The 25,768-nt window shown below is 42.7% G+C and overlaps 2 protein-coding genes across 5 annotated transcripts in view; both read right to left on the reverse strand.

The window, feature by feature from the left end:
- Positions 1-5,890: 5,890 nt before the first annotated feature.
- Positions 5,891-19,362, reverse strand: FKTN (fukutin). 2 transcript variants are annotated; one of them, XM_080986901.1, is made up of 11 exons: positions 19,239-19,254; positions 17,873-17,961; positions 17,424-17,627; positions 16,883-16,942; positions 15,988-16,191; positions 15,074-15,351; positions 13,919-14,051; positions 12,007-12,136; positions 11,412-11,545; positions 8,913-9,040; positions 5,891-8,130 (listed from the first exon to the last, which is right to left on the reverse strand). In XM_080986901.1, exons 3-11 carry the CDS (start codon positions 17,526-17,528, stop codon positions 7,917-7,919), a joined length of 1,386 nt encoding a protein of 461 aa, XP_080843027.1. In that variant the 5' UTR covers positions 17,529-17,627; positions 17,873-17,961; positions 19,239-19,254; the 3' UTR covers positions 5,891-7,916. The 2 variants fall into 2 exon arrangements, with proteins under 2 accessions (XP_080843027.1, XP_080843026.1); XM_080986900.1 differs by lacking the exon at positions 17,873-17,961 and having other exon boundaries at positions 19,239-19,362.
- A 2,019-nt stretch (positions 19,363-21,381) lies between these two features.
- FSD1L (fibronectin type III and SPRY domain containing 1 like) overlaps positions 21,382-25,768 on the reverse strand; it is a 38,522-nt gene continuing 34,135 nt past the window's right edge. For all 3 annotated transcript variants that reach the window (XM_080986878.1, XM_080986877.1, XM_080986876.1), the window contains one exon: positions 21,382-25,052. In XM_080986878.1, the coding sequence (XP_080843004.1) occupies positions 24,930-25,052 (123 nt within the window). In that variant the 3' untranslated portion in view covers positions 21,382-24,929. The remainder of the gene's footprint in view (positions 25,053-25,768) is intronic.

Raw genomic sequence — 25,768 nt, forward strand, 5'->3', positions numbered from 1 at the left:
GGAGGTCCGTTCTTAACCTGAAACTGTTCTTAACCTGAAGCACCACTTTAGCTAATGGGGCCTCCTGCTGCTGCCGCGCCGCCGGAGCACGATTTCTGTTCTCATCCTGAAGCAAAGTTCCTAACCTGAGGTACTATTTCTGGGTTAGCGTAGTCAGTATCCTGAAGCGTATGTAACCTGAAGCGTACGTAACCCGAGGTACCACTGTACTTGAAGAAGACATCTCCATAGCTTTCGAGCCAACATCCTGCACAGAAAGGCAAGGTTTTCTAAGCAGAAGTAGGGCAGCCACCTCAGGCTGCGGGTTGTTAGGATATTTCCGTTCCACCTTAAAAGGGAGCAGGCTTTGAGAGTCACAGAGTCTGCGTATTTCCTGTTCACAGGATGTTTATGTTTTCTGTTGCTTTCGTTTTCTCTGTGTCTGGAGACACTGACGCAGGCAGTCATGTTTTTCTTTGTTCTGATCAACGCTGAATAAAACTTGTAAATAATGCTCTCCTGAGTGCGACTTCTGCTGTGCATTATCTGCTGATAAAGAGTGTGCATCGGCTCTAGAATGTTCTGGAGCTCATGTCGCTAATTGCTGATACTGCGTGTCTACGGGAGATCGATGGATCGTCCGGCAGCCGGCTTGGGGGCCATGATGGACTTTGTCTCCCTGGCAGTATCCCAACACGGGTTTGGGGTGCCATTGAAGGGTGCAGAGCACACCTGACAGAACTGCCTGCTCCATACCCTCCAACATTTCTCCGGTGAAAATAGGGGCATCCTAAGGAAAAGTGGGACATTCCAGGATCAAATCAGAAACCCAGGCAACTTCTGTAAATTCAGGGCTGTCCCTGGGAAGTAGGGAAACTTGGAGGGCCTATGAATGCACGTTGGTATACTGTATAGGAGAGCCACAAAATCTTCTGCTACTCAGATCCTTTGAAATTCTGTATAATTCTCCCTCACTGCAACAAGTGAGGTTACAGGGAACCAGGCAGAGGGCCTTCTCGGCAGTGGCGCCCTCCCTGTGGAACGCCCTCCGGTCAGATGTCAAAGAGATAAAGAATTACACAACTTCTAGAAGACATCTGAAGGAAAGCCCTGTACCAGGAAGTTTTTAATGTTTTACTATGTTTTTATTTGTGCTGTGCTGCCCAGAGTGGCTGGGGGAACCCAGCAAGATGGGTGGGGTATGAATTATAAAATTATTGTTTTATTAAATTTGAATACCGCCCTTCATCTGTAGATATCACAACATAAGAATACAAAATTTTTAAAAAACACAATAAGAGAGTCTTAGTCCTGTTCCATTTCTAAGGAACTGAATAAAAACTGGTTTACGGAGGGGTCCCTTCTAAAAAGAGCACCCCTTTCACAATTAAATTGAGTCAACATCTGCATCAGCTGATGATGTAACCACATTCATGGGCTCCTGCTTTATGTCAATAGTTAGTGCAAGCAGAGAAATGTACGCAATGACATAAATAATAATAATAATAATTTATTTCTACCCTGCCCATCTGGCTGGGTTTCCCCAGCCACTTTGGGCGGCTTCCAACAAAAGATTAAAAATACATTAAAACATCAGTCATTAAAAACTTCCCTAAACAGGGCTGCCTTCAGATGTCTTCTAAACGTCAGATAGTTGTTTATTTCCTTGACATCCGATAGGAGGGTGTTCCACAGGGCGGGCGCCACCACCGAGAAGGCCCTCTGCCTGGTTCCCTGTAACCTCACTTCTCGCAGTGAGGGAACTGCCAGAAGGCCCTCGGAACTGGACCTCAGTGTCCGGGCTGAATGATGGGGGTGGAGACGCTCCTTCAGGTATACTGGGTCAAGGCCATTTAGGGCATCACAACATGGGGCAGGGGAAACATTTTTACAGACTTCTGAGGGCAGAAGGGGAGAGATTTTGGTGCACGGGTGACATTAGTAGTAGCCATGCCCTAAATTAACTGCTCCTGAATCCTCCCTCCTTTCAGTCCATTTGCTTGGTCTTTACAGAGGGCAAAAGTATTTTTAGCAGGACACTGGAAAACCCCAGCAGTACCATATATTTAGATCCTGGACTCAGATTTGCATTTATAGCCAGCCTGTCTAAAGCATCTGGCGTCTCATGACAAATGGAAGTGTCGCTGTGCGCTGTGTGTTTTGCATAACCTCTCTCTCTCCCCGGAGCACCATTTTGAAATTCTTAGCAAGAAAGCCTTGTCTGTGGATATCAGATGTAAGCAAAACATGTGTACATCTATAGTAGATACTGAGAATACTGATGAAAACCGAAGCCAGGATACCTGGTTTCTTTACCTATTTGTATGGCGTTGCTCTCAAATATTTGGCATTCAGAATGAAACGTTTTCAAATTATGCCAGGACGTATTCCCTTCCCAGTACAGCTGTGGCGCAACAGAAATGGCACATACCAAACTGCTCAGATTTTGAGGTGCTGTTACATTTTTCTCCAGTGTTGAGATCATTTTCTCAGTTCCTCAGTTGAAGGCGACCCGGAAACTACAACCAATCCAGAATGCGGCACCTAGACTGGTGACTGGGAGAGGCCGCCAAAACCATATAACACTGGTCTTGAAAGACCTACACTGGCTCCCAGTACGTTTCTGAGCACAATTCAAAGTGTTGGTGCTGGCCTTTAAAGCCCTAAATGGCCTTTGTACAGTATACCTGAAGGAGCGTCTTCACCCCCATCGTTCCGCCCGGACACTGAGGTCCAGCGCTGAGGACCTTCTGGCGGTTCCCTCACTGCGTGAAGGGAGGTTACAGGGAACCAGGCAGAGGGCCTTCTCGGTAGTGGCGGCCGCCTTGTGGAATGCCCTCCCACCAGATGTCAAAGAAATAAACAACTATCTGACATTTAGAAGACATCTGAGGCACTCCTGTATTGGGAAGTTTTTTATGACTGATGTTTTAGTGTATTTTTAATCTTTTGTTGGTAGCCGCCCAAAGTGGCTGGGGAAACCCAGCCAGATGGGCGGGGTATAAATAACAAATTATTATTAATTATTATTATTATTATTATTATTATTATTATTATTATTATTCCTAAGGTTCCAGATTGCATAGCTGCCAAAACACTGCATTTGAGTATTTTCTGGTTTTAATTCCCCCCTGAATTTCAGCATAATTGCTGAATTATCCTCACAAATATACTACCAAAGCTGAACACGCTTGGCTCCAGGGAGTGAGCCACGGTACCACTGGTGAATCCTCACCTGTCAGCATCATTTGCCTGCCAAACAAAACAGAGAAGGCCTTCAAATATGTAAAAGAAACCATGTTGGCAGGCTATTATTTCGAATCTGGGAGACACCGAGCTCTACTTCAGTATGGTATGATTTAAAAAATGGCTTCACTTTGAAACACAGTCATACCTTGGTTTTCAAACAGCTTAGTTCTTGAATGTTTTGGCTCCCGAACGCCACAAACCCAGAAGTGACTCTGTTCTGGTTTGCGAACTATTTTTGGAAGCCGAACGGACTTCCGGAACAGATTCCATTCGACTTCCAAGGTATGACTATAAAAGCAAGGAGGCTTCTTGAGGCCTGCCTCATGGGGGAAGTAGCTGTTGTGGCTAAAACTGGTTGCATAGTGAAGATGTGGAGACGATGTCATAGGTCACATGCATGGAAGAGAGTTCATATGCACAGGTACTCTCAGATTTTCTCAGCCGGGTTACTAGGGTTGCAGGGGTGTGGCCAAGTTATGTTCTTTTCTGAGTCCTCCTTCCTTGCAAAGACACTGTGCATACTTGAGCATTGCAGCTTTACAAAAAGCTCAGCACCCAACTAAACTGAAGTGTCTTACTTTGGTGAAATTCATACAGAGGCCAAAGTCAAAACGCAAGTGCTAAAGACACCAGGTCTCTATGTCCAGATCATAAGTGTCCAGATCAAGGGAAATAATAGTACCACTCTATTCTACCTGGCTGAGACCACACCTGGAATACCATGTCCAATTCTGGGCACCATGATTTAGGAAGGATGCTGACAAGCCAGAATGTGTGCAGAGAAGGGCAACCAAGATGATCGAGGGTCTGGAAACCAAGCTCCATGAGGAGCGCTAGAAGGCAGCTGGGTATGTTTAGCCTGGAAAAGAGGAGACTGAGAGGACAGACGAAAGCCACCTTCAAATATCTCCAGGGCTGTCACATGGAAGAGGGAACAAGCTTGTTTTCTCCTGCTCTGGAGAGTAGGGTTCAAACCAGAACTTTCTGACAGTAAGAGCTGTTCAAGAGTGGAACGGTCTCCTTTGGGAGGTTGTAGACTCTCATTCCTTGGAGGTTTCTAAGCAGAGATTGGATGGCCATCTGTCATGGATGCTTTAGCTGAGGTTTCTTCATTGCAGGGGGATTGGACTAGATCAGGGGTCGACAAGGTTTATCTTGCCTGGGCCCGATCGGTCCTGCGGAGATCCCTCTGTGGGCTGGATCATGCGTGCATGCATCTGTGCGCCCCTGATTTTCGGTGTCTGCATGCCTGCGATTTTCGGCGCCGCAGAAGTGAGTCCCTGCGCTACGCTGCACTGGTTTAGTGCAGTGCACGAGCGGGCGTTAGGGTTAGGGCGTTAGAGTGGGCCTTAGGTTGGTGACCCCTGGACTAGATGATCATTGGGGTCCCTTCCAACTCTACAGTTCTATGATTCTGTATCAATGCCGTTCTCTAAGACCAAACACTCCAATTCTCCCATCTCAGCTCAGAGGCTTCTAGCATTAGCAGAGAAACACATGCATGCCTTCTCTCTCTTCAAGTGTCACAATCCATACTTCCAAATACTCATAAAAATCCAGTCATTAAATTAACAGCAAGGCAGTCCTCATTCAATCATCAAAATATATCCATTTTTGACTCTTGATTTAAACCAGTCGGTTAAATACAGTTCATTCGGCAATTTCCAAGGTTAGATTAAATTAATAATTCAAAATTGACCGGCAATAATAAATTCTTCTGCTATTAAAGTTCATCCAGAAATTAATTTCCTCATATGGATTTACTCTACAAATTCATTCATTCCATAATGGGCTCAGAAACCCTCAGCCAAGTAAATTAACTGAGCTCATTTTACCTGACAATCAAACGGAGGTGAGAAAAGCAAGATTTCTGTACTCTGCCTTGATTGGTTCTTAGGAACAAAAATCTATACCTTGTTTTGAAACACACTATATTTTAAAAATAGAAACGCAGCATTGCAGCTGCATTGGCACCAATAGCTGAAAAGGCAAGCTGGTTAAAGGAAGCCTGATCTCACTTAGCATTATATTTTCAGAAATTAAGAAGATAAGGAGGACATATACAGGCTATACCAGGATATATAGAAGTTTAACCATGTTGTTGTCTATCATGCTTGCATTGTTGCTGTTTTTGTATATATGACAAATGTAACCTTAAAACAAGAACATTGTTGAGCACTAACTGCACATTATAAACATATTTGCCAGAGGCATAGATTTTGATCTTCCATATTCTGAATAAATGTGACATTTTCCTAAGTCTCTTTTCATAAGTTTATTTAAAAAGTTCAGAACATATGTATTAATTTTAAAGCCTCCTTCAGATTATTTTGTACTGAGTAACATCCTTAAATCTAGGTTTAGTACATTAAAGTACATTAAAACCTTCGTCTCGAATCCAGAAAAGTTACTCGATACTAACTTGTCACATTGACTTCAACAGGACAGAAGGAACAACCAACTTTTCCTTGACAGGAGCCACCGACAAGAGCATCATTATACATTGTACAAAACAGCAAACAACTTCACCAATAAGTTACAACACAATATTGTACGTGGATCATTTAAATACTATTTGTTTTAGTGAGGGGACATGCATTAGTACCTTCTCTCTTTTTCCTTATCTACACAAGATAAACAATAGTGGTGCTTTTTTTAATAAAAAAAAGTATTCACATTTGCTGCCCACAAATAGAAATGTCTACATTATTGTGCTTTGTATAACAGAGCTCCCAACAATGCAAAACAGACTTCAGGCCACAGTGAGCCACGTACAAATAAAATATACTACGAGAACTTCTTCAGAGATAACAGTATTTCACATCGTCCTGATCGTCAGTTTCAAATCTCTTTGAACTGCTGCCCATAATAAGGTATGTGACAAATTATTTTTGATTATATTTTTTTGTACAATGCTCTCCCCCCCCCCCCCCCCCGTTATCTCCTAACGATGGGGACATGGCAGGAAAGTCTTGAACTATGGTTAAAGGTCAATGATACACTATTAAAAGCAGTGCTATTTTTCTAGAAAAATAGATGCCCGAACTCACCATGAACTCACCTCGTTCTCTTAGAATGGCAATGGTGCCCACCTGAGAGTTCCGGTGAGTTCCAGCTGGGGGGAAAAAACTCTGATTAAAAGTAGTATGGGTTGCTATTTTCCCATGAGTGAAATCCCACTGGGAATATCTGTAAAAAGGAGCTATGTTGGGAAGTGGTCCCCTTTTCAGTGCTCTATGAGAATATGAGGAATTGCTCTTCTGCCTCCGTGAGTCACCTACCCTTACATCCTATTTCCTGTAATGACCAACTGGGAACCTCAAGGAAGTCCACAAGCTCTTCTTAAATACTTAATGCAATAGACCAAGGATGGCCAGCATCTGTATTCTGTATTCTGAGCAGCCATACTGCATTGCCAACGAGTAAGCTGCGAAGGGCTCTCACCCGCCAGCAAGGCTCCCTCAAAAGTGGTCCTGAGTGGGGGCTTCAAGAAAAACCTGGACTCGAGAGGTTGGAAAGAAGCTATGAGCAATTTAGGTGAAAGGGGACCATTTGAGTCAGATGGCCATTCGAGTAGGTGACATCATTTCCTCCTACTTTCAGATCTATTAGCTGCTAAAGTGATACCGGACCCTGTAGATTCAAACACAGGCTTTAACTAACAACCCATCTGTGGGATGTGATACATAGATAGCAGTCAAATACAACATTCCTTGTTTTCCGAGAGTGGACTTGCAAGGGAATGTTTGGTCCAGCCACTTCCTGTTTCCTCCTGGCCTGGGACATACTTCCTCTTGCATGTGACCAGAGGTGGGCATGACTTTACCTGGGCAGGTAACAAAAGCACAAGGCACGCAACCCTCCTCCCTCTCTTTTCCATCTTCCTTTTGTTGTGTGAACTGCGGTCACTGGGATTAACCCCCCCCTTATGGGGTAGATCCATATGTATATACTTTGTAACTAAGTCTGCCTTCAGGGATCCATCTGTGAACTGAATGTGTGAGTAAACTTATACACATTACACAAGACTGTGTCGTGTCTATTCTTTTAGGAGGGATATAAAAGGGTCTTACAAGGAATCTAATATTGAGAAGCTTAAACAAGCTTGCAACAAGCTAACCGCTGTGCATTTAAAAGGGGAATGTAAAACTCTGCTAAATTACAGAACTTGCTAGCACAAGTTAGGAAGGATATTATTAAACAATATATCCTCTCCTGCCTCCCTGAACATTCCCACAAAAACTTCCATTTCGACTAAGCACCAAAAGCCACTGCTAAATAGTCCATGGCTTGCCATACAACTGGTACCACCCACCTGCGTTTTTCAGCGAGCTGTGTTGCAGATATGAATGGTGGGCTGTATTTGGTGACCCTTAGTTTGGACAGAATAGGCAGCTTTTTTCTTGACTTAGGGACATTTGCTGCAACAAATGTTCAAAATGGCCGCCCAGTATTACTTTTTCCTTAAATACAACTTTTATGTAGCTTATTCCCCACCCCGGCCCCCATCCTCAGCTGTAGAAAAGAGTTCTTCAGAGTTCCTGAAGCAGGACACCCATTTGCTTGTGCGTTGACCAACTGAACAGTGAATACATCTTTTACAGCATCTCCTTTGGAAATGGCTGAAGCATTCCACAATCGACGACGCCTTGTGGGCAACATAAATACATGTATTTGCTTTAGATTGATCAGTAGAGTTGAATGACTTCTTCCCATTCATTGATAGGCCAGATCCCATTGGGCTGGACGTTGGGTGGAGAGTTTTTCCAGTCCCACATCTTCACGGGTATCTTCCACTCTTTACCGTAGTTGGCTTCAATGTAATGGAGAGTTTCACATGGCACACGTACCTTGAGTTCTACGAACTCAGTCCAACATAGTGTAAATTTGGGAAACAGATACCTGTGTCGCAGAAAAAGAACAGGAAGGTCAATGATGAAGGAAAGGGGCTTTGTAATCCAATCAGTGAAATGTGGTGCGACTTCATTGACTCTGCATACAGATAATGTTGTAAGAATTCTGGGATTGAGTAAAAGTGTCTGCATCCAGATTGCATATTGCAGAATTTGGGCTAAAATGGCTTCTACAACTACATACTAAACACCTTTGCATGACTTATACAGACGTACCTTGGTTTTCGAACAGCTTAGTTCTGCTTCCTGCAGCGAATCAGAAGCCGTGCTTTGGTTTTCGAATGTTTTGGAAGCCGAACGGACTTCCGGAATGGATGCCGTTCAGCTTCCAACGTACGACTGTACTGGCAAATTTGGGTTGAACAATTATAGTTAACCAAGAGGGTCCTGAACAACAAACCCGCTTCCCCAAAATGCCTGCATTTTTGCAATGGGAAAACTCACTAGAAAACGTGGGGAAACGCTTGTCTAACCTCACTGCAAACCAATCAGAATGAAATGCTCATTAAATAGCCAACACTGTCCATTCTCCCTGCGAACAAATCAAGATGAATGCTGAACAGGTCCCCTAGAACCACACCCAGTTTTATCCAAAAAGTGGTTTGAAAGCCACTGGTGGTTTGAAAAAGTGGTCTGCAATTCCCTCGTGGTTTGTCGTTTTTATATTGGTGGTAGAATGAAGCTGCACTACACTAATTGCTAAGAATATCTCATATTGCAGTTTGTCAAGCTCTATTTCCTTCCCCCACAGACGCCAAGTCTGACTCATACTTGAATTTCTTGCCCGATTTGGCCTGAGTCCCGCCATTCCACACGTGGTCATCCTCTTCATAGAAGAAAAATATATCGAGCTTTACTTCATCCTCTCCTTGAAAGGAGAGCTCCAAGCTGTCTTCAACCTGTAAGGTAGACAGGGGAAAAGCACCTTATATGACACAGATAATATTAAAAGAGGCTGCAAAAGTCAAACACTGCAAACATACAAGAGGGACACATGCCAGGTCTTTGTGCAATGATTTTTAGGCACAAATGACATGATACATGTTCGAGTTTTCTTTATTTTATTTTTTTCTGTTACTAAAGCATGCTTAAAATAAAGCAGCATCTGCTGTAGAGAACCCAATCTGCACCACGCTCCCAATCTGGATTGGGGATCCTGCACCAAGTCTCCTGTTGAAAACCTTCCCAGACGACTTGCCTACCCAAGTATTGCTTGCACTATATGGCACCCTAGGGGTTGGGGAACTAGCAACCGTGGCAGAAAAGGGTATGCTTTGGCAGGAAACAAGAAGCCAGTTGGGACCTCGCTCCAGACTGAGAGCTGGCACATCTTCAAAATAAGGAGATAGTTTAAGCATGCATTTTTTAAAAAATTATAACCTGTAACTGGGCTTTGTAAAGAAAACCAAGACTGTTCCTAACCGTTTGGGCTCTTTAGTCACACCAGGATTTAATGGCCTGTTTGAAACCACCTTATCCATATACAAATAAACATTTATTCATGGTTATCAGGTATACTGTATGAGAAGACTATTTATATATCCAGCCTTTCCCCCAAGAAGCTCAAGGCGGCATACATTTTTGCCAGACCTGATGCTCAGGGTGCCTAGAGGTCTGTGGAGTGGGGTGTGTCGTTTAGGGGTTTGTGTTAAGGTCAAGTTTTAATTTCGGAGCAACTTCATTCTTTGCTGTTACTGGTATGAATGCTTTGCATCATTATTGCTGGACTTTATCATGACTTATGTAACGACTGCTTACTTTTATTGCATGCTTGTTTTCATTTATGGCTTATGACTGCTTTTGCAACTAAGTAAATCTTTTGGTGCTGGAGGAGACTCTTGAGAGTCCCATGGACTGCAAGAAGATCAAACCTCTCCATTCTTAAGGAAATCAGACCTGAGTGCTCACTGGAAAGACAGATCGTGAAGCTGAGGCTCCAATACTTTGGCCACCTCATGAGAAGAGAAGACTCCCTGGAAAAGACCTTGATGTTGGGAAAGATGGAGGGCACAAGGAGAAGGGGACGACAGAGGACGAGATGGTTGGACAGTGTTCTCAAAGCTACCAGCATGAGTCTGACCAAACTGCGGGAGGGAGTGGAAGACAGGAGTGCCTGGCGTGCTCTGGTCCATGGGGTCACGAAGAGACGGACACGACTAAACGACTAAACAACAACAAAAAAATCTTTTGGTGTGGTAAGCTGTGATATATCAATATATTGCCCAAAATCAGTTTGAAGTCCATATCGTGATATTGGTTCCATAATTTTTGACCCGGTAATATATCATGAATCAGGATGTGTGTGTGTGTGCTCTATTCAAAAATCACAATGTGAGGGAAGCTTTTAATGTTTGATGGATTACTGTTATTTTAATATTTTGTTGGAAGCCGCCCAGAGTGGCTGGGGAAGCCCAGCCAGATGGGCGGGGTATAAATAATAAATTATTATTATTATTATTATTGTTAATGCCTCTACATAGCTTCATCCTTATTTCAGACATCGTGGTATATCAGTATATCACAATGTTTAGTTGCTGATATATCACGATCTTGAAAACCAGAAATTGCCCAGCCCTATAAGCCTATAAGGGATGCAGGTGGCGCTGTGGGTTAAACCACAGAGCCTAGGACTTGCCGTTTAGAAGGTTGGTGGTTCAAATCCCCGCGATGGGGTGAGCTCCAGTTGCTCGGTTCCTGCTCCTGCCAACCTAGCAGTTCGAAAGCACGTCGAAGTGCAAGTAGATAAATAGATACCGCTCCGGCGGGAAGGTAAATGGCATTTCAGTGCGCTGCTCTGGTTCGCCAGAAGTGGCTTAGTCATGCTGGCCACATGACCCGGAAGCTGTACTCCCTCGGCCAATAAAGCGAGATGAGCGCCGCAACCCCAGAGTCGGCCACGACTGGACCTAACAGTCAGGGGTCCCTTTACCTTTATAAGCCTATAAGCCGGTTTGAGCATGGGAAGGCAGCATACAAATAAACAACGCTGTTGATACATGGTTCTGTCCTCCCACCCTTTTTGCCCTTACAACAATCCTGCGAGGTGGGCTGACTAAGAGTGATAGCGACTGGGACCCTGGGTCACTTGGCAACCTTCATGACTGCAAAGAGATCTGAACCCAAATCTCCCCAGTCCAGCATCCACTGCTCCACGGTAGCTCTTCCAACACACAGTATTTTCTTCCTGTTAAGAGCCTAGAATTGCACACCCTGGAAAGGAGGGGTTACAAACAGGGCAAAGTGCCCAAGTCAGGTGTGTCATCCACCAACCTTGCCAAACTTGTGCTTTAGCGGCAATCCTGCCTTCTGAAATGCTGGAATGATATCTGGCTGGTAGTCTTGAATGAAAATCCCCAAGTCCACATCTTTGCTGTAAGGAATAATATTGCACTGCCTGTACCAACCTGAAAACACAACAGTTCTGTGAGCTTCATGGCAGAAAGCTGGCACAGTACAGACCCCAAGCCCACAAAATCTACCAGCCTATGAAGATTTCTCCTAGTTTGCTGGGGACTTGCAGAGGAGGGGTTGGCAAAGGCTGTAAGGATATGGTGGCGAAGTGGGGTTAGGGAGTGGAGCAAGTTAAGGGTCGCAGTGCCTAGTTCTCTCCCATCATTACATAAAGAAGACTGATGACCTTCTTTCCAGGGACATTCCAAAATTTCGGCGAGTACTGGGGTGTTTAAGGCTTAAGCCATTTAACCATACATATTTCAAGCTGTTTTGGTTCATATTTCAGTTTTGGAATATGAAAATGTGTCTTTGCATGTTTGTGGGTTTTGCAGTACCTGTTAAGACACCCCTGAGTAACTGAATGCATTCAGTTCTCAATCTTAGCGACCAAACGTGACCACAAGCTCCTTACCCAGGCAAGTTCCACTGCTCAGCCAGAATCTGACTCCTAAACTGTTTAATGTCAGAGAAGCAAGATGCAGCAAGGCCTTGGCTTTCTTTCTGAATTCAACAGCATCCAGAGATACATCATCAGGGTACAGCTAAAAAATAAAAGGGAAATTGTAAATGACTCTTGCATTATTTTCATACAGTCAAGTGTTTACAGCTCCCACCAAACTACTTTTTTCCTGCTGTTTCAGTATTTTAACTTTTGTTATGTTTTAAAGTAGGGTTGTAATTGTCCTTGATTTTTCTTGTTTTATCCTTTTGTGTATCGCTTTGAAGTCTTTTACAATCAAGTGGTATATACATTTTATGAAATAAATCAATCAATATTTAATGAACTTCAAGATATATTCAAACACAGGTAAATAACCATTTTTAATACAGATTTTTTTCTATGCCAGTATCTACTGCCGTGGCACAGAAGATACTATTATTTTCCTGCTTTCCTGTATAAGATAGATTCACCTTTGTTTCCATGCACAGGATTTTCATTCTTTGGCGCCACCAAGTGTTAAAGGATTATAGCAAAATTATTTATCTGTATTGTTCCGTGGCTGGCTTCGGGACTATAACATTAAACTACCAGTGGGCTGGATGGGTAAAAGGGTTCATAGGTTTCAAGCTATTTCCATTAACATTTAAATCTGAAACAGGACTCTGGGGTCAGGAAGCAAAGAACCATGCAGATACTTCTATGTACCAAGGGGAGCTTTGACTTGTGATTCATGAACAGCACTCTTCCACACTTTACAGCAAACAATGTTTCCAACTGTAGTTCATTGGACCTTGGAATACGTATAAGTAAAGAATTATTTAAACGTGAGCCACGTAAAAGATCAGAAGCTAGCTTCACCACCATTGCTTATCTCTGGAGGTAAAAAAAAAGAAGGTAAAGGAGTCCTGGTTGGTTAAGTCCAGTCAAAGGTGACTATGGGGTTGCCGCACTCATCTCCGCTTTCAGGCCAAGGGAGCCAGCATTTGTTCATAGACAGCTTTCCAGGTTATGTGGCCAGCAAGACTAAACTGCTTCTGGTGCAGCGGAGCACTGTAACGGAAACCAGAGCACCCGGAAGTGCCGTTTACCTTCCCGTCGCAGCAGTACCTATTTATCTACTTGCACTGGCGTGCTTTCAAACTGCTAGGTTGGCAAGACATGGGACAGAGCAACAGGAGCTCACCCCATCGTGGGGATTCGAACCGCCGACCTTCTGATCAGCAAGCCCAAGAGGCTCAGTGGTTTAGACCACAGTGCCACTCATGTCTTATATCTGTAGGATCCGTATAGCATATATAAATCAGCAAGGCAGGAGGAGTTAAATCAGGATTGCACAAATCACAATCCAGCCATGCACCGAAACAGCTCACTGTCTGCTTGACTACAACGCTCTCCTCTTATTTTCACAATCAGAGGCAAGCCGTTTAGTAGGCCACTGCAGGTGGTTCATAGGCAGCATTGGGCTTGGTGGGTCATAGGGTGTGCAAGTCTGCAGTAAGATATTTTCATATGATTCTACAGTATGGGAACAAAGGCATCCATCCACACAGTCTAGATCAGTATTTCCGAAACTTGGGTCCTCCTTCTGTGTTTTTGGTTGTTGTTTTTTTGGGGGGGGGACTACAACTCCCATCATCCCTAACTAGCAGGAGCAATGATCAGGGATGACTGGAACTGTAGTCCAACCCCCCCCCCAAAAAAAAAACCCAGCCAGGCAGCCAAGTTTGGGAAACCCTGATCTAGATATACTAGCATTCCCATTTAAGCATGTTAACTCTGACAACAACAACCATTTTAACCCTGGGGTGGTGGGGGAAACCAGGCAAGCAACACTGGAAAATATTTCACATTTTGGGTGAAATGCTACTTGATAACCACTAACCTGGAAGAAAGATCGAGCTTCTCTGTACCTACATTCAATAAACCTGGAGTGGGACCTTTCCTCTAGGAACTGAGATGGCTCTTTTGGAATCTGGACTGTCAACCCATCAATGGAAACACTTATTAGTTCTAACCTGTTACAAAGGAGGAAAGAGTTACATTAACCTGGCCAGAAAACAAGAGCAACTTTCATGTCCGGAAGGTGAAACAAAATGAAACACAGGAGCAGCTGCAGTCGCTTCATATGCAAAGGCTGCAAATTATCTATTTTCACCCAACTACTCCAAAATAACTCATTTCATTTGGACCAAACGAGGTGTTCTGAAGCTGTTCAGCCCATCTGCACCAACAACAAACAAATGCCTACGATGGGAAGGCGGAATGGAAAAAGTAAAACAGCACCATGCTCTCATCCAGGTGAATCCCTTTAGCCAAATGGATCAGGGACTCTGCCATACAGTGGACCCTTGGGTTACGTAAGTTTCGGGTTGCGAGCACAGCAAACTCGGAAGAGCGCAGAAGCGTTCTATCGCGCCGCACACGTGCACAGAAGCAGTGTCTCTAGATGCGGACTTTTCAGGGTACATAAGGACCCCAGGAATGAATTAAGTTTGTATCCAGACGGTCTGCTGTACTAGAAACAACCCATCAGATACAAGGGCAGAGGTACATTACTTGCCTAATGAAAGATTTATCCGAGTGCCTTTTCCCCTTGGGGGACCATACTTATTTTCAGCTACTTGCATTTAAGGATGTGTTGCAACATGATGAGCAACAAGCTGTTTATTTCCCAGCTATTTCTTCTGTTTGGCCCCATTTTGAAGCCTCACAGCCCAGTGGCAACCACATCCTGGTGGTAAAGGATTTCCCAAGTTTAAAATGCATTTATTTGTCCTGTCCTGATTTTATAGCCAAACATCATCACTGCACGATTCCCTGTTTTAGTGTCATGCATCAGGGTGGGAGAAGAATATTGTCGGATCATGAATGTAAAACTTTTCTCCATTGCTGTAATCTCATTGACTTCAGAAACCCTGCACATATGATTTCATTTTTTGTTCAGCAAGGATACAAGGCAAGCCGGACAGCTGTGTGCTTTCTATGAAAAACTCGTGCATCAAATAGAAACAGAATACACTGCCTTGCCATTTCTTACTTGTCGTAGGCTCCCGGGTAGCGGCCAAACGGCAACTTCCGAAAAGGTACAAACTTCCGGTCCATGTGTCGCTTCAGCCGCAGCTGTCCATGCCAGAGGTAGTTCCCGCTCCTCTCATAAAAGACCACCAGATGGATGGCATGCGCTGCCAGTCTGAAAATGTAGTGTAAGGGAATCTCCATCCCAGAGAGGTCGTCCATCCCTTCTAGACGTGGGTCTTTGCTCTGCAGCTTTAGCCACTGGAAACCCACTCTCTCAGCAGCTCGAAACAGGCCCACCTGAAATTGACACGCTGCATTTTGGCTCAGTACATTAAACACACACACACAGTCCTGCTTTGCAAAGCACTTGCTCTTCTGTTTCAAAATGAAACAGAACCCCCTCTTTGTGGGAATGCAATTATTCTTACAATCTCCTTTTTAGTTAGTTCATAGCTTCTCTGAGTTATTCAAGCCCCTTCGCCACTGCAAGGCAGTGATCCATGAAGGGGAGTTCTAATAAATACACTTAACCAACTTATTTGGCTTCACACAGTTCTCTGAATACCACTTAGCATTTATTTTCATACACTTCTTTAAGTGTAAGAAGTGTATTAAAACCTCTTTTGTGCTTTTCTGCAGTTTTCCTCCTGAGTAACAATACTATCTGTTAAGATATGAAGGCCAAAACAAACAAACAAAAAAACCTTCAAATACAAACCACAGAGAGACACTCCAAGAGATCTGTTGCTGTTGTGAGGTACCTTCTAAGCAACATTTGCCTTGTGGTCAAGTCACTCACCATGTGACTCCCCCTTTCTCAAAAATTCCTGAGAAATGCACCATAAATGTTTTGATATTTTGTATATATGCTTACTCAATCTAAAAGTTGCAAAGTTTAGCATAGATAGGTAAATAAAGATGAGACAAATTTACCTCAAGTTTCCAGGTTTTGTCCAGGACGGCAAAGGTGGTAAAGTCCCGTCGAGCACAGAGGTATCTGCATTCTGAGTGGCTGCTATCAGGAGAGGTCCTGAGCTGCTTCAAGTCTGTGTCAATTAGTCCCAGAAGCAATGGATCAATCAGATGCACAGGTATGTTGTGACTGGACATCAAACTAGTGAATTTCTTAACAACATGCTGTGTAAAGAGACAGGAAAGGGAAAAAACATCTTTAAAAAGCTTTTGAAGACCCCTAAGTCAATAAAGTAACAATAACGGGTATCATACTGATCAAAGCAGCAAAAGAGATCTTATACATCTTATACTCAGGGCTGCCTCTGAAGACGGTTCAGAAACTTCAGCTAGTGGAGAATTCAGCAGCCACGCTGCTCACTGAAGCAAGATGGTTTGGGCATATTACACCGATCCTGGTCTGACTGCACTGGCTACCAATTAGTTTCTGTGCCCAATTCAAAGTGCTGGTTTTGACCTATAGAGCCTTAAACGGCTCAGGACTGCAATACCTCTTTCATGTGCCGCCTCCTCCTCGAGAGGTCCAGAGGGTGGCAACATGAGAACAGGCCTTCTCTGCAGTGGCTGTGGAATGCTCTCCCCAGGGAAGTTTGCCTGGTGCCTTCATTATACACCTTTAGGCGGCATGCAAAAACATTCCATTTTAAGCAGGCCTTTAGCTGACCTAATCAACATCCTATACCCTTTAAAATGTGGTTCTTTTAGGGGGGCGTTATTGGGTTATTGTTTTTATTTTTATTTCATATATTGTCACCTTTTTTGTGACCCGCCCTGAGACCACCGGGTGTGGGGCGATATATAAATTCAATAAATAATAACAAAATAATAAAAATACTTTCAGTGCAAAAGTACTTACCCACCGACTACCGTCTTGTCCTGCTTTGTTCCCTTTAATCTTGGGGAAAACAGCTCCATTCTAACAAAACCAAACAACAGAGAAGAGGCTTTGCAAGTCAAGTCCTAGTGCTACCACCAAGACAAATGAGAAGTGAAGCTTTGGTGATATTTTTCAAAAATATTGCATTTTTTTATATATATTTGAACTAATCTATTTTCAACTCGAAGAGTACACACTTCCTCTGTTGACTAACCTTCTGACATACTACACTGGAATCAAACTATAAAGATAGCAATGGAGCTAGAAAGCTCCACTCCACTTGACCAGAAAATGGCCAGACCGTAACCTGGAATATATGAAATCTAATTTTAACCAGGTTTAAGCCATATTGATTTCATTGGAATTTACTACCAAGCAAGAATACTCAATACCAAGCAAGTCTCAATCTCGTGTCTCCCAGCTTATTTTAACAAATCACTATAAACACTTGTTTGGATTCGTTCTGCTGAATGTAGCTGTGTGGTGTTGTTGTTTTTAAGTGAGCTGCCAGAGTTCTTACCCTTGGTGATAAATAGTATTTATAATAGTACAGCTGGAACAGAAGAAAGACTGAGCTTGTCAAAGTAAGAAGGCCCAAAACCACGTTCTTGTTAATTCTCTGCATTAGTCTTCAGGGCTCTCTTGACTATCAGTTGAAAGCAGGAGCTTTGCTCTTCTCATCTTTTCAAGTAGCCTACCAAGGTCTCTCCAGTGGAAAATAAAGCTGGGGAAAAGGGGAGGGGGGAACTTGAATTCAATGAAGTGTTTGTAACAGTTTTATATAAACGAGAATCATTGTTTTGTGCAAAGCACATTAATGCTTGTTCGAATTACTTTTAAGTCTCTTAACAATGAGAAACAGCAAAGTGCTTGTGTGAATCCCTGTTGGTTAGTAGCATAACACAGCTAGGTTCTCAGATTCACCCCCCCCCCTTTCTCCCAAAAGTGTTTGAAAAAGGAGGAGCTAACCTTTTTCAGGTGCCTGAAGACAGCATCCCTCCAGGGAACTGCACTAATCAGGGAGTTATATTCCCCTCTTGACTCATTCAGTGATCAATCTGATGACAGGGACAGAGAATTTGCATCCTCATCAGGGTGATGGGAAGAGCAGAGAGGGATAAACCTCTCCACCAAATCCCAGTGCCATGTCTACTTTTAATAACTCCCTTTTAAATTATTACTGTCTGCTAAAAATCAATGGGGTTTTGCTGGTGGTAGGGTCACACTGAGTAATTCCTACCTGCAACACACTATCAAAGGTACAAAGCAACCATAAACCAAGTTTGTTCTTTCGGGGCTTGTCATGGGCTCCCACATCCGGTGCTTAAAGCACATTCAATGCACATCTCTCTCCCTGCCTCCAAAGAATCCTAGGAACTGTTGTTTTCCCCTCACAGAGCTACAGTTCCCAGCAGCTTCTCACATACACACGCCCTCCCATCAGATGTCAAGGAGATAAAGAACTACACAACTTTTAGAAGACATCTGAAGGAAAGCCCTGCATCAGGAAGTTTTTTATGTTTGACGTTTTACTATGTTTTTATATGTGCTACTCTGCCCAGAGCGGCTGGGGAAACCCAGCCAGATGGGTGGGGTATGAATTATAAAATTATTATTTTATTTTATTACATTTGAATACCGCCTTTCATCTGCAGATGTCACAACATAAGAATACGAGATTAAAAAAAACAAGGGGATAAACAACTGCACAACTTTAAGAAGACACCTGAAGGCAGCCCTGTTCAGGGAAGTTTTTAATGTTTTATCATGTTTTTAATATTCTGTTGGAAGCCGCCTAGAATGGCTGCAGAAACCCAGTCAGATGGGCGGGGTATAAATAATAAATTATTATTATTAATAATAAGCCAAATGGCTCCTTAAACCAGGGTTACAGTGGCCAAAACACAATGCCTAGTTGCCATTTTGGAGCCGGATATTTCCAATACAACTTTTTTGGGTTTCCAATTGGGCGGATAAAAATATTGTGGATAGAATTCGACAGGATGTGTTGTTAGTGTGTGGAAACTGGCAAGATCCAAGGATCCCCAGGCAGGCAGGCGCCTCCAAGGCGGCAAAATGCGCCTGGCGAATTTCGAACGCTGCCTGGGGGGGCGGCGGGGTTGGGCTAGATGACCCTCACGGGTCCCTCGCAAACCTCCCCGTTTAACTTTATTTAGCAGCTGCTTTATTTAATATTGTCGTCGTCCCCCCCCCCCAACCTTGTCCCTGGGGCAGCGTTAGAAGAGGAGCCTAAGGAGAACCCAGCAAAAAAGCCGCCCCACTAAAAAACAACAACACGCCTCATAGGACCTGCCTTCCTCCGCGTCCCTCTTACCTGACGGCGCGCCAGGCAGGTAGAAGCCGAGCGACGGGCTTCTGTCGTAAAGCGAAGCCCGCCCTTTACGGCACCGGCCGCCTAAGGGAGGCGCGAGGAGAACATAGAGTTAAGACGGGAGGCAGGGAAGAGTCCGTTTACGAAGGCGCGCAGGTTGCCTTTTCCCCCTTGAAACCTCATTTCCGGTTCCCGTTTGAAGGGCCTCTCTGTTTGCAAAGAGGGACGGAAAGCGGGGGTGGGGTTGTGCCCCGCACTGTTCGGTGGGGAGCCGGAGGTGTTGCATCGCTTCACTTGAGGCTCCGACCCCCTTTGGGGGGGGGGAATTAAAGCTGACGCCCGGTGTGCGCGTGCGTGGAAGATGCTGCGTCCCCAGCTGTTCCCAACAAGCCGTAGCTCCCAACGTGTCTGAGGCTGCTGGGAGCATAAGGGGAGGGAAGGTCCCTTCGGTTTGACTTCCCCTCCTGGAGGTGCACTTCGTTGCCTCTCGACGTAGATGGAGGCCGACATTAGGCCGACCTTTTGGTTACTTTTCATAGGTGTTCGACAAATGGATACACTAAAAATAAATTGCTAATATAGTTTAATAATAATAATAATAATGGTAAAGTTAAGAGGGGGGACACCCATCCTGCAAACTTGCACTCAGGAGGCATGTGTGTTTTATTTTTGCACGTGCTGTGCGGTGTCCTGCAGCTCCTTTAACACGGTGGAAGGCACCAGTTTGAAAATGGGGAAACACACACTGAGGCAGCTACACCTCAGTTCATTCATTCATTCATTCTGGCCCTAGAATGGTATGAGCTGGTCCAGTTGGAAGGGACCCGGAAGTTCTAGTCCAACCCCCTGCAATGCAGGAATCGACTAAAAAGCATCCCTGGCAGGTGGCCATCCAACCTCTGCTTAAAAAAAATAATAAAAACTTCAAGGTTTTTTTCACCACCTTCTGAGTCATTATTTTGTCATTTCATACGATTTTTATACCACTTGACTTAAAAACAAACTCACCTCAAAGTGGTTTACTAAAAGATGAAAAAACATGGGGGGGGGGGAGGAGACACCACCACAGCCCTACTTTAAAAGCATTGCAAGAGATAAAATACTGAAACAGATTAAAATTACTTAAAAGTTTCTAAGGTAGGCTTATCTGGACAAAAAATTTCCGCAGCCTTCAAAAGGAGCACAGCAAAGGGGCCTGCTTTATTTCAATAGGCAGAGTTTAAATTTATCAGGTGAGGTTACAGCACAAGGACTGGAAATGCTATTTGTAACAACTATTTGCAAAAACAAAACCCACACCACCATGCAATCCTAGCAGCTGTTCTAAATTCAGGTCAAGCAGGACAGCTTCATCCTAGGCTAAAAAATGGAAGTGTCTAATCTACACTTCATTATTAACAAGCTGTGCCATAAGTGTGGTAAAACAACAACAACAACAACAACAACAACCACCACCACCACCACCACCGGCTTGGAACTAAATTGATTTTTCTCATCTGAGAGCTACTGGAAGGCTGATCCAGCACTACCACCATACAAATATATGGTTCCCCAATACATATCTTTAAAACAGTTAAGCCCTATGTCTGAAAAGATTGAATATGAACACAGCAGCCTCATTGGCAATTACTATTAGCCCAACAATGTTTCGGTTGTTTCCCCTTCACTGTTACCTATGTTACTACCAATAGCACTATATATATTAAGTGCCAGATCAATAACTCACATACATTAAAGACAGCAAGTGTCACTCTATTTTCAGTTAGTTGCCCTCTCTAGTGAAAGAAGTAAAAGGTGAAGGAATAATTTGACTAAATATTACTAGCCTCCCTGTTATCTAAGTTTGCTTTATACATCTGCTAAAACCGCCCAAGAGTTACAGCATTTATATTGTTTTTCAGGCAGACCTCCCAAAGCAGTTTACATAAACATATTTTATTGTAACTTCTAATACATACAGATATAAATATATGAGGACGACTTGTTTGTTTAGGAAAAGCTGTTACTGCTGCTTCTCCCCTCCCAAGGCAAGAACCTCCAGAGGCCCTTGTTTCCCCAGCAATGTTCAGGCAAAGATCTTCCATACCCAAAGAAAGCCACTTCTCTATAGCATACTATCCTCAGAAAAAGCACGACAAAAGATGTATACGAGTTTTCAAAAGTTTATTAATACAAAACCCCTGCAAGATGTGTTTGACTTAAAGACACAGCAAATTAAAACACGCCATGGGCTCTAAGGCACCCCAGTTGTACAGTGTTGTGGTAGGTAGGGGTTGTTGTCTGAGGGTACTTGACAAGGATGAAAAGCAAAGCACTGGGTACCTGAGGTCAGTGCACAATTTCCCCATTTTGGAAGTTCAGTGTGACAGCAGAATATCAATATGCTTTCTTATCTCAATACCTTACACTAGGAGAGTAATGATAAGAGCCATTTTGAAAAGGCACATGCAGAAGTGTTTTACCGGTGGTGAAAACGAGCAGCCCACTTGCAGAGAGAAGCCGCTCATTTGTACAGTACTAAGGGAGGAAAACACGGCTTAAGTTTCCCTTTCAAGTCAGTAGGCTTCCAGAACACTTCAGTTTAATTCCAAGGACAAAAGTAACGACCAGAAAATATAGAGTCAACCAAGTCTGCCAACCGCATAGTAACAAAGTCAGTTGATATACCACACGAAGTTCTCACTTGCATAATTAAAATGCCAACATTGCCGAATTAGTTTGCCTCAAAACTGTTTCCTACATCACAGAAAGGAATCCTGTCCTAAGAGACAAGGGAGAGAACAAACAGCCTTATAGAAGTATTTCTGCTTCCTTTAATAAAAGGAGAATGTATTATGTTCATTACATAGCCCTCAAACTTAAACTGAATTATTAAGACTGTATTGTATAGTCACTGTATAACCATTCCACTCTTACACCCTTAAAATACCATTCATAATACGGTTTTGTGACTTGGGCTTTCAGCTGCTCTTCAAAAACCTCTAAGCAGATTCACATAGTTTTGGATTTAAACCCAATTGTGAATTACATTTGCTACTTTATTATACAAAAGGGAGTCAAGTTGTGTTACATGATTATGTCACAGTAGACAATTCCATAATTTCTGTAAACTAAATTAACAATACACATTTTCTTCTTGCTGTAAATATACAAAAAAAACCACCTTTCATTAGCTACAAATACAAAAATACTTCAAATTTTACAATGAGTAAGCAGACAAATTATATACACACTATGCCTTGTTTGTAACCAATCTAGCATATCTACCTGAAGAGTAAACACAATCAAATAATTGTTTTGCTCAAAACCATCAAACTGAGTAATTTGCTTTGCTCAATTGCACCAATTTCTGCATGCTTGCCACAGAATGCAAACCTATCAATGTTGTTAGTTCAAGTTTCATAAACAATATCTAAAGTGCTTAAGGCATTTCCTCGTGTCACCATACTCTAATTCCTTAAACTGATATGGAACTACCCAGCTGGGCAGCCAAGAGAAGCACCTATGGCTCAGATTGTTCCACTAGCAGTAATGTTCCTCCGATAAGGATAACCCACCACTCCAAATGTATGTTTCCCAATACATGTCAAACCTCTAAACACTAGTACTGCATCTGGAATAAATATTGCAGATCCACTGAGTTGTGGAAAATTCACAGAGATGCCTGCATAATTCAGTAGAACTTGCAACTGTGAAGTATTCAGTCGATTCAGAGTCTGGATCACACTTGACAGTCAGCAGATGCAACCATTTTAAGACAGTTAAGTGCCTCTATTAACTGTACATAGAACAAAGGCCTTGCTCCAAAATATGTAATTCCGAGAGTATAGCAGCTTGATTCTGACTAGTTAGAAGCCCATTTATACTGGTCAAAGCATCATAAAGGTATTTACCACATTATATTTTCTTCCTAGAAGTAGTTGGCATGTTATCTGCATTGGGCATAACAAGCCAGTTATCAAAACATCTTTATTTCACAAATCAAATATGCAAAGAATAAAAATGTGAACTTAAGTGCTGCAAATACAAAGGTATACGAAGCAGAACTACATGAAGGGTCTTACAGAACAAACACATCATTACAATGGGATAAATACTGGGTTCCTTGATTGTTAGAAAACATGGTAAGACTGGGTAGAACATGGTATTTAAGGAGTTCTTAGAACATGAGACATTTTACTGTGATTTGCTACTCTTTTGCAAGAGGGACAATTGAGTAAACAGATTGGATTAACGTAGCCATTCAGGGATTCTGAGGAAGCAATTTACATGGTTCAGTTGGGAAAGTTGAACATTCAAACTCAATTCTTAACACTTCAGAGACAACTGCAGGTATTCATTTCTCACAAGTGAAAAATGCTCAGATGCACTTTATTAAAAAGTTTGCTTCTTACTATTCTGTGAAATTTCTCAAGAGTGAGACAGTAGATCACAGAATGTAAAAAAAAACAACACCCCAAAACCCTAGTATCAGGTTCTATGATGGAGAAATTAATAGGGAACCACACTCAAAATGTTCAAAGGTTGGAAGTTACCATAAAATCTGAACATGCCATCTACATTCTTAATATATGCTTCCGACATCATGGAGGAAACTCAGAACTTATGGAGCCTTTAAAACTGGAATGTACAATCCACTTTCAAAATCTACAGGAAAAGTGCTTTAGAGGTTTGAAGATAACATCATTCCGGACATTAACCATGTTACAAAACTAAGGTGTCTGATGCATCTAGCAGTTGACTAGGTACAGTATATTATTTTGAGCCTCTGGAGCAGTTTTCAGAGCACAGCCTAGAAACTAAAGATGTGGCAACAAGCCATTAGCTTACAGATAAGAATGGCTGGCAAAACATGACTTAATTCTGAGCATACACTTAACCTCAAAAAAGTGTACCATGTGAAGTACACACTGAAACTGGCTGACAATACAAAAAAATGGGACTTAAACTGCCTCATTACTGAGCTCAGGTGGTTTAACAGAGGAAAATGGAAGCACTTCGAAAAGCTCCTTAAGCTGACTGGTCAGAAATACTACAATCTCTTCCATTCCTCAAAGCATTTTTCATGGTTAATGGACACTGTCCAAATACCAGTTTAAAATACACTACTTGAGATGACTGTGTAGTTCTCGGCAATGTTATTCATGGTGCCCAACTGCGTAAAAACTACCTTGAATCAAAGGACAGTGATCAAAACCTAAGTATTTGTACCACACACCACCACCTTTTCATTACACTGAGTTATGGAAAGTTAGACTGGCTTTTTTAGATGGCTCTCATTTTTAAAGCTTCTGTGTATTACCCTCCAGCTCATCTCCTTTTCCGGGGTCAAGGAGTGAGTGTTAGAAACCTAGAGAGAAGAAAAGCAAGGAAGGCCTTTTAGACCAAGATCATACTTGCCTTTGTTGCGTGTTATACTGAAGTTATCTGTCAAGAATCCGTAAGACAAGTAGTCAAACTTAGTCTAACAGTAGTAGATAGCTACAACCTCAAATACCCAATTCTCTTTTTTAAAAAAGATCAGTCTATTTTCCTATTACACTGCAGATTCACAGTACACTCCTGCTAACGTTTTGGTTCAGCCCCACTAGTGGTGCTTAGGCCTCAGAAGTAGCAGGAACACATTAAAGCATTGCTCAAAAGCTCTTTGAGTAACACCTGCAAAGAAAAAGCAGTTAACATGAAGTGAAAATATCATTGGGCAACATTGGTTAGGCTGCTGGCTGAACCGCTTAATCCATTTTCGCTCTTCTGCAGTGTTTTCACGGCACTTGGCACCTGCAGTCCTGTTGTCAAGGTGAGACCACCACACCAAACCTAGAAAACCGATATATAAAAGATGAGGGGTCATCAGTGCTCTCTTCTTGCTCAGAGTCAATTAAAATCATGGCAATCACTGTACATCACAGCATTTTTCTGTCTGTCCCTCAAGTATGTTGAAACCCCTATCTTCTCTATAACTGGCCCTTTTTTACCAAAAAGCTGACCAGGGGAACAGTGAGAATGACAATGACTAACAGTGTTGTCACTTTTTGAAAAATTAAGAGGCTCAAATCCAGTTTAGCCATAGTTATATTTTGAAACAGTTGCTCTGAACTGCTTAAACAGTGTCACCTTTTCTACTTTAAAAATTTACTGTAAATATAAAAATAAAACTCAGGTGAGGAAATTCTCGCTATCTATATTGAGAGGAGGCTGACAGTTTGGCATTTTCTTACGTTTCTAACACAAGGTGGGGTGGGGTGGGAAGTCTAGTTTCTACAGTGTTCTATATTACACTCCAGCTCCCATTCAAGTTTGTTTTAAGGGAGAAAAATTCACAACCCTACTTTAAAAACATACAAATGTTAAAATACTAAAACAGATAAAATTACTTCAACTTTCTAAGTATCTGGGTAGGCTCATCTAAACAGGAGAAGGTCTGTGATGTATATTCAGAACAAAAACAAAATTCCGCTCCCAGGCAATTTTGTATAAGTTATGCACATTGTTTTGCAGTTACGAGGGCTAGAGTTATAATACATTGCTTTTTT

Source organism: Podarcis pityusensis, assembly GCF_964106645.2.
Source record: "Podarcis pityusensis genome assembly, chromosome: 17".
NCBI classification, from domain to species: domain Eukaryota; kingdom Metazoa; phylum Chordata; class Lepidosauria; order Squamata; family Lacertidae; genus Podarcis; species Podarcis pityusensis.

Excerpts from the sequence above, each read along its gene's own strand:
- FKTN (XM_080986900.1), bottom strand. The coding sequence starts at position 17,528 with ATGCAGAGAATTAACAAGAACGTGGTTTTGGGCCTTCTTACTTTGACA. Across the intron at positions 11,546-12,006 it reads GAGCAGTGGAACTTGCCTGG|GTTGGTACAGGCAGTGCAAT; the intron begins GTAAGGAGCTTG and ends TTGTGTTTTCAG. Across the intron at positions 8,131-8,912 it reads AAATCGGGCAAGAAATTCAA|GTATCTGTTTCCCAAATTTA; the intron begins GTATGAGTCAGA and ends TCTGCGACACAG.